This window comes from Mizuhopecten yessoensis, unplaced genomic scaffold, assembly GCF_002113885.1.
Source record: "Mizuhopecten yessoensis strain PY_sf001 unplaced genomic scaffold, ASM211388v2 scaffold11185, whole genome shotgun sequence".
Taxonomy (NCBI): domain Eukaryota; kingdom Metazoa; phylum Mollusca; class Bivalvia; order Pectinida; family Pectinidae; genus Mizuhopecten; species Mizuhopecten yessoensis.
The window spans coordinates 441,673-451,026 of NW_018408922.1; the positions used below are offsets into that span (position 1 = coordinate 441,673).

The following is a 9,354-nucleotide window of genomic DNA, read 5'->3' on the forward strand; positions in this document are numbered from 1 at the left end:
ACTTGCAGCAAAGATATATGAATACCCTGCTATGTACAATCTGTATTCCTTCGAAGGAAAGGCTGCCACTTTAGAAAACGGGCCAGGTCATGTGTTGAAGAAAAAGGCAAATATTGAACGTTTAAAATTAGTCAAGGCCAGCAAAACAAATACGACTAATTATAAGTCAAGCCCTGTGTAACGTGTTGGCAATGCTTTGGATGAGGCCCAGGCGACAACAAAATAGCCACACATCGCCACAGCTTTTCTGGTTGAAACTTTCATTGCAGAGAAAGTTTCCATGTATCGAAGTGACATCAGTGCCGATAAAAACCGGATTTCTCTTGTCAGCAACCTGCAACTGACCAAGACAGCACTGTATGATATGGGATATCACGTCCAGGGCCCGTATTCATGAAACCGTTCTCATGCTCAAGCATGGATTTTGTGTTTATGCCAACATTCTTGTAACACACTTAAAAATCATGTCAAACGATCAAAACGTTTAAGTCTCTTCAAAGTTTTTCCAGTTCTTTTTAAAAGAATAACAAAAAATAGTATCAAGTTATAACCAGAACAAGAAAGTAGGCTTGAGCACAAATTCCATGCTTGAGCATGGGAACGATTTCATGAATACGGGCCCAAGTCTTCCATTCCAGGGTTTCATAAGAAAAGTCCATAACCTAGGGGGAACAATGAGAATACCAAGAAATGGAGTGTTTCGGGACACAGTTGACATAAGACATTTGAACACAAACAAAACAACTATTGCTATGTCAGCCGTGTGCGTCAAGGCAGCACAACCGGTTTAACCTGTATTGGCGTTAGCAGAGACGGTAAAGAAGAAGCCATGGCATTTGCAAGACGTTGCCAAGGAGCAGTCGTCACTAGGTGAAACAGACAGACTTACGGTTGGTGGGGAGACCCTGGAGTTCGTTGATTTATGCACACTGGATGACAGAAAATGGTTTAATGATAAGGTACAAATAATTACCAATATGTACGAAAGCCATTGGCAAGCAGAGATATTTAAAGTGGCTAAGATGTCCCTTTTTCCTTCTGCCTACCAATGGACTAAATGTTAGATAAAGATGCAGAAATCGTTACGGGCAGTTATTGAATTATAATGTCATTCTTTAAAGATCGGGTTGGATTAGTATTGTTTTACGTCCTATTAACAGCTATGGTCATTTAAGGACGGCCTCTCCTGTGTGCAAGATACATGTATGCGTGTGTCTTTTGGGAGGCTGCGATATGCTAGTGTTTCTATCCTTGTGATAGCGCGGAACTGATGCCGACTTTATAGTGCTACCTCACTGAAACATACTGCCAAAGACACCCAGCAGGACACCCCACCCGGTCACAGTATACTGACAAAGGGCGAACCAGTCGTGCTGAGCGTTAAGCAGGAGTAGAAACTACGATTTTTACAGTCTCTGGTATGTCTCGGCCAGGGTACAGAACCCAAAGCCTTCCTCATAGGGGCGAACGCTCAACTAAGGGCCAAAAGTTAGGCATTGTCAAGGGAGACATTAGGAAGAAGAAAGCTGTTTAGAAAGAAGAGAAAAGATAAGATCCCAAATTTAGTCGCCTTTTACGACCATGCAATGGGGGCAGCAAGTAAAATTCTTACGCCCTACCTGCAGGGACCATTCCTTAAAGACGGAATACTACTACAGTACAGTAGTGCAAAACACTCTAAGGCAACAGGTTTTATAAACATCGTTTTTATTACATTCAATTGTTCATCTCCGTACAAGTTACAAGCAGTTATACTAACAACACCATCAATTGACTCCCCTACCGACAACTTTACAAAACGATGCCTTGATTTTAGTCCGCCGTACTCGTATTCCTTACTATAACGTTACTATTCGTCCGACTAACAAACATTGGTTTGACTCAGCATTACGTTAGCATTGTCGTACTCGAAATAGAATCAGAAAGAACTATCAAAAACTAGGACTGAAATCAACCATATGATACAAACAACCCTTTTTTCTGGAAAATACTTAAAAGGTTTATGACTTGTCCGCCAAAGTTACTTTCCCCTCTTGCAATATTTGATGTAGAAATAACTGAAGTACTTAATGACCACCTTTATATCATATCTATAGTAACGATAATTCTAATGCAAATTTACCCGACTTCTTGATGAAATGCGCCAATTCTCTAAACGATATCGTTATAAGTGAGAATGACATATTTTATATAACGTCAGTCCTTGATGTTGGAAAAGCAGTCGGACCAGACAAATTCAGCCACCGCATGCTTAAAGCTACGGCAACAAGAACTCTTTCTTTTCCTCACGCAATCCTATTTTTTCGTTCAACACGCGAGTATTCCTTTCACCTGGAATGGAACAAAAAAAACCCCACACATTTTACCTTTATTTAAGAAGGGTGATCGTAACTTTCCGGTGAACCGCCGACCTACTTAACTCTTAAGCTTAACTTTCTAAGGTAACGGAAAGACGTATGGTCAAATTTATATTCAATTTTGCAGGAGACAATGATATTTTTACATTTATATCCATCTGTTAACAGCTAATTAAGATTCATGTGTTGTGTTTTGTGACCTTTCCAATGCATTTGATTAAGTCTACAATAAAGGAATGTTGTTCAAACTTCGCCTACACATGGTTTTATGGTAATTTACTTTAGGAGGCACGGTAGTCCAGTTGTAGGACGCCGGGCTCGTGACCGAATGGTTGTGGGTTCGAGTCTCCGCACGGCACTGTGTTGTATCTTTGAGCAAGATACTTTACTCCGCTTGTTCCTTGTCTTCTCAGCTGTAAATGAGTACGTGGTTGGGCAGTGCTAGAATTGTTGAATGCTACATGTAGCTGTGAGCGCCGAAATGGCAGCACCGGCTGTATGCTCCCCAGGGAGTTGAAAAGATGTTGGCTGGTTGCAAAGGCCCTATAACCACGGATAATAATTTGTGAACCGCTTTGAGACGACCTACGATTTATGTTGTGATAAAGCGGTATATAAGAACCTCGAATTATTATTAAAGTTATCTGACTAATCGTCAGCAGTCGGTTCTGTATGGCGCCTCGTAAATATGTTACTACAGGCGTATCGCAGGGATCTAATTTTGGTCTTCTATTATTTTTATTTTACATTGGGCCGTTTTCGTTTAAACGGTCAAACCGATCGGACCACTGTTGTTCGTTTATTAAATAAAGTCGGACTTAGTAATCTGATGCAGCTTTCCGGCGAGCCTTGAGAAAGCCTTTCAAGGCCTGCATACACATTTGCAGGTCCGCCAGGATTTATACCCGAAATTGTTACATTTATAAACGGTCAAACCGGTTGTTCCACATAAACGAACAGGCCCCTGTTGTCGCTCCGATGGAAAACTTTCATCAGACTCGTTGCTGATGATTCGTCTTCTCAATAGTCTGATGTGGACTGGAATGTAACAACAACAACAACAAAACTCAATCATGATATTGATATTCAACGTATGCAGGATTTGTCTGATCAATGCAGGCTTATGAAGTTTAATCCCGCAAAGACGAAAGTATAGTCCTTTCCTCTTCTGGACAACTTGACATCAAACCAACCTAACCTGTAACAATAACCTCTTTCTTTCGCTGATTCTCAGTGTCGCTTTGAAGTATTTCTCATTAGCAACTGCAAATGGCATTATACAGTTCACCAAATTGTCAAATCAACCTAATCTAAAGTAACGACCTGAAATCAATTGTAATTTCAGTATGGAATAAAACATGGATTTTATATATACGTTCTTCATTAGACCAGAGACGTATAATATACGTATCTGATTAGACTAACTCTTGAACATGCATCCTATGTTTTGGATGGTTATTCTGACAAACTGTTAAATGCCTCGGAAATGGTGCAGCTAGAATCCGGCCAATGGTATGTCTGGTCTTCCCACTGTAGCCTTTTTCGAGTCTCGTTACCTCGAAACTGTACGGGAACCCTTCCAATCTAGGAGAGAAAAGTATAAACTTCCAATCTGTAGATTAAATCATTGATAGCGTATGCCGGGAATAGACTAATTCTGTAAAATGATAATTCCATCTACACACACATTTAACATGAAGGTGATACCTGATTCTTAACTCTCAAGATTCAAGGTAGCCACCCGTCGACAAACTTGGTAGTACTGATCAGTCCCAAAATTTGAGCTGCATTACTAGGGACATTGCAATGTGGAGCCTTCGTGTGAAATTTTAGAACAAATCCCTGTAGCCTGTAGGAAACTCAAAGTACATTCTGGAAAATACAGTAGCGCCAAAAAGAATTGTTTCAGGACGGACGGACGACGGATCAAGGACGACTTGAATAGCCAATTATTTAATAACGATGATGCATGGGTTAAACAAATGCCACACCACCCAAAGTTGGATGATAGATTCCGGAAATATAAACCGGAGTATGGGTCGAAATTTCCAAAGCAGTATTTACTTCCGGGTAGCTTCAACGTGAAGATTAAGGAGACTGACGTTATAGGTACGTATGATTCTTGTTTATTAATGAATGTAAACTATGAAAATTGGAAAGCACATAACAGTTTGGATGTTTACCGAATCATTTGTACGTGTTATTGCTGCAAAATGTCTTGACAGTCCAATTTAAACAGACACCGTTAAAACTACACATGCGTTTGCCATCACAATTGCATTGACGTACAATAAATGTATCTCCACCCCAATATCGATCTCCACCAGGGAGCTAGGAACGTTAACTAATTATAACATACTAAATGGACGTTAGTTTTGAAGCATGTGTTTAAGTGAACTAAGCATAGCGTTGTCATACTGATCAGCTTTTACTAGGACCTTAATCTAGACTGTATAAGTTGATATATTATTGATTATTAAAATTCACTGTTGACTAACTGCATTTCGATCATTTGAAAATGAAATAAACTGAGTTACATACAGATGATGGTTAACCTTCACTGGGGTAGTTCAAAATAACTGACTATCTCCTCTTCAAAAAGCAAAACAAAAAAGGTTTGGTGCACAGTTCCCTCAATGTTTCCTTATATAACCAGAGCAAATCTACATACTGGTACTTACATGTACACAAGGGAATAATATATAATTTATCTCTGCCTAAGAGCTGATTAAAAATGGCTTTATGTCGACAAAAACCATTTCAAACCTTTACATTATATTTATTTAAACCAATCAAAATTTACCAAAAAGAAGTAAATTAAATAACTGATTCAAATATGATTACCAATAAATTACAACTGCATGAAAAAAGATAATGAATTCCCCGAAACAGGTTCCTAATACTATTAAGTTTTCTTAACATTGCGGATATCATACATTTGTATTTCCTGGCATTACACACATGTATATGAATTCACTATATTTTCTCCATTTCTATACAGGTCACCTTGGTCTTTCATCTTGATAATAAGAAACAGAAATTTCATTCAAAAAATGGAAGAGGTTTGTATGGAGGACCCTGATTCCATTTCAGAAGTAGAAATTACAGACCTGAAAGGGTATACTAATCAGAGTAAAGAAAACATGTTGACAAGACTGTCTCAGACCGATGCTCATTTTAAACACCAACAGCGAGGCGAAGCTGACCTGACATGCGATGAAAAGAGAGAAATTGCAAGAAATATTTTGGAAAAAAGTTCTTCAATATTCTTAGCACGGTTTGGTGCCTACCTTTCATCTGATGACCTTGAACATTTCGTAGACAAATCTGGTGATTATGAAATACAGTTCTATCTGCAACAACTAAAGAAAGAGAAAAGTAAAGATTACTCTGCAAACAGGGTTAAGAATCGTCGCTATCAAGCCATGAAGCAGCTGATTCAGGAGGGAGAATATTTCAGTGACGATTCCATTAAACATCGGGATCCCTACCTGTATGAACAGCTGATTGGTCAATACTTAACACAGGAGGAAATCCAAGGTCTGGTGGACAAGGCAGACCTCAGATTCTCAACCATCCTGCTCAAACACATGGACCAACTGGAGGAAAATCAGGTGTTTAAGTTTCAAAAAGACAAAGAGGTGAAGCTTGTGAAATTAAATTGTGTGTTTCAAATTCCAACTTCACCTTCTAAAAAAAGGGTTATTATTATGTCTACTTTTATGGCAATTATACCATCACAGCTCTCGTCTCTAAAAAAAATAGTTTGTGTAATTAAGTAAACATTTTAGATGTTAACTATACTTGGGCAAGATAAGCCGCAAAAACAATGTAAGACACTAAAAGTCAGGAGAGTCGGGGAAAGCAGAAAGACTTGTTTTGGTCCTAGACAAGGAAAATTTATTTGATAAAGAACATTATGACAAGATTTATATAGAACATTTTATATCGAACAGTTCTCATGTCTAAAATTTTCTTGCAAATTAAACATGACTGGGCCGACAAAAAAAAATGGTTGTTAAAAGATACCCAAAGGTTTTGAAAAGACTTTGCCCTAATGGGAGTGAATGCCAGTTGTCCATATTTTTCAATGAATATATATATATAATCATAGAGTACATAGTTTATAGGGGTCCTGCTCCAAGGATTACATATATTGAAATTGAAAACATCCAATAATTTTTAAATTTTGACAGATATCAAATCAGCTACAAATAATATGTTCATAAATCAAGATTTTTTTCAGAAAATAATTTGTTTTCCTTAACAGGACTGTCAGTTTGAAGAAGAAGATGAGGATAGTGAAGAAGAAGAAGGTATAACAGAACTATAGAAAAGTGAAGTCAAGTGATTGGTTTATTTGTATTTCATATTTCGGAAGATGTTTTCAAGTAAAAAAAACCCAGAAAAACCAAAAATCATAATTAGTAAGTGGGTAGATTTATTTATAATCTGACATTTTGCAATGTAAATGTCAACATAAGTGAATAAAAACTTGTCCAACATTTAAAAGATGAACTCTAGGGAAGCTCTCTGCTTACATTTAAAATTTGTTTCACATTCATTTTGAGTTGTTTTTGTAACGATCAAGATCAAAATGTTTACGTACAAAAATGTTACATTTCTGTTTTCTGTAGAGGTCTTTCATGCCTTTCTTCTGGTGTATGCTCAGCTCCAATTGTCGTCTTTTCATTTTTCTTATTCTGATTTTGTCCTCATGTGATAAAATAATGCTTTTGTATTTTTTTTGTTTTCAGGTATGATTAAGATAGGTTTCTTGACATGATTTACTGGTTTTTAACTTTGAGTAAAAGCTGTAAGATTCCTGAATATTACTTTAAGAATCTCAAATATCTCAACACATGACATATATCATTGATAGAAATGGAGAAAGATGAAGAAGAAATTTCAGATGAGAGGAAATCAGAAATGAGAGAGGAGCTTTACAGAATTATGCAGGAGAGATTTCTCTCTGGAAAAGAACAACAATTTGACTACAGGTACTAACATATTAAAAATTTTGATCACCAACCCAAGTCATCATTAAGATTAAAAGCAATGTTTCATCTGAACAGAATCATTGCAGGCTCAAATGAAAACAAGCCTTCAAGAAGAAAATCTCATCTCTTATTAACAGCAAATTCTTCACTAATTCTTATGGAAGGGTTATGTCCCTTTGCCAGACAGTACTGATAGCTTGCTTTTGATCACTATAAATTATTATGACTTACCAGTACAAGCAAATTTATATAATCAGATGTTTTAAAAACACATTTTCCTGTAAATTTTCTGTTATGTTTTTAGCACTGGCTTGTATTCCGTCTTTGCGTATTGCAGAGTTATCTCACTTATCTGCTCTTGTGAGCAGGTATTGATTGTTACGTCATTTGTTTGTGAGAGTAACGTCATCTAAGAAAACGACGTAGTTTTCTCACACAAACCAATGATGTAACAATCAATACCTGCTCACAAGAGCAGATAACTCTGCTATACGCAAAGATGGAATAGACCTGATCTGTCAGTAATGAATTTGTACATGTAATATATTAAAAGCTGCAAATAACTTACGGACGTTATCTTATGCTCTGGTATGTATCTCTATTCCAAAAGATTGTATGTTGAAATATCAGAGGTTGGATTAGACAGGTTTGAGAGTAAATCATAATACAAAGGGGCTGTATTAACTCATTCACCCCTGAAATTTCATAATGAACTATATTCCAACCTTTCATTTGGAAGAGTTCAAATGTGTCTTCAGGGGTGAATGAGTTAAACACGATTATTAGCCAACACCTACTGTAATAACACGTGTAGGGGTTTCTTTCTTTGTAGTCAAGTGGATGACAATACAGCTTACGATGACCTCGATCTTTTGGACAAGGATGAAGAAGAGAAATATTTTGATTCGGAAGAACCAGTGGAAATGTCTGTTCCTAAACTCACAGATCTTGCCAACTCAATGTTAATAAACAATGACACCGCCCAAATAAACGGCAGTGAAAAACCAGATGTTGGTGGACAAGACACCAGCATTACAAATACATGTGGTTCAGGAACAGAACCAATGAAAACAGACATTCAGGATAATTCCTCAGAGGGAAATGTAACTTAAATGTGAATAAGGGTTCATAATACATGTTTATTTTTTATATATACTGAATTTGTGTACTCTTTTATTTACTTTATATCAAATAATGAGATTTGGTATCAGAAACTAAATCAGCCATTGAGGCTGTTTTTAATTTTAACTGAAAAAGGAAATTATTTTAAATTTGTTCTAAACATTTAATCAGCCAATCAAAATATTAGATCAACGAAAATGGAAGCTTTGCAGTTAATCAACCTATCAAATTTTGTTGTGTTTACTAAACAAGTCAATCAGATTGTGCTTTAATTACCTAAATCAGTTAAAAGTAATTTTAATTATTGAAACAGCTGATGAGGTTGTTTGTGCATTACCATTGTTTCATGAATTAAATCAGTTAATTATTTTTCGACTGCTGTGTTAAAATAAATCAGCTAATCAAATTGTGTGTTAATTACTAATTCATTTGATCAGATTGCATTCAACTCAAATGGTTAATACAGTTTTGTTTCATGACAATATTAGCCAATCAGATTACGTTTCCTGAACATATCAGCCAATCAGATTGCGTTTGAGTAAATAAACCTACTATTTAGATTTTTACATGACTTAAACATATTTCATTCACAAAAAACCCGAGATTGTTATGATATCCCTCTCCCAAAGAGGAGATATCTTTCCAATACCAGTACATATATTTAAACCTTTCACAATCGTGTGTCTAAAACACCATAACATATCTTTGCACACATTTACAATGTAGGATTTGATGTTAAAAAAAGACAATGAAGAGAACAAGTGTTAGATAATTATTTCTAATACTTGTATTTAAGAAAGTTCAGTATCAAGACTAAATGTCGGCGTTGAACATGCATTTCTTTGTAAAACAATACATATTGAAGCATCCCATTT

The 9,354-nt window shown here is 36.3% G+C and overlaps 1 protein-coding gene across 1 annotated transcript; it reads left to right on the forward strand.

Annotated features, from left to right (window-relative positions):
• The first annotated feature begins 4,384 nt into the window (after positions 1–4,384).
• LOC110440586 (coiled-coil domain-containing protein 97-like) lies at positions 4,385–9,022 on the forward strand. The gene is made up of 5 exons (XM_021483731.1): positions 4,385–4,466; positions 5,359–5,998; positions 6,628–6,673; positions 7,240–7,357; positions 8,190–9,022. Exons 2-5 carry the CDS (start codon positions 5,411–5,413, stop codon positions 8,467–8,469), a joined length of 1,032 nt encoding a protein of 343 aa, XP_021339406.1. The 5' UTR covers positions 4,385–4,466; positions 5,359–5,410; the 3' UTR covers positions 8,470–9,022.
• Positions 9,023–9,354: the final 332 nt, after the last annotated feature.

What these genes read in the sequence shown, in the direction of transcription:
- LOC110440586 (XM_021483731.1), top strand. Translation starts at nt 5,411, where the DNA reads ATGGAAGAGGTTTGTATGGAGGACCCTGATTCCATTTCAGAAGTAGAA. An exon ending in GGATAGTGAAGAAGAAGAAG is followed by an intron (nt 6,674 to 7,239) that starts GTATAACAGAAC and finishes TATCATTGATAG; the next exon opens with AAATGGAGAAAGATGAAGAA. An exon ending in GAACAACAATTTGACTACAG is followed by an intron (nt 7,358 to 8,189) that starts GTACTAACATAT and finishes CTTTCTTTGTAG; the next exon opens with TCAAGTGGATGACAATACAG.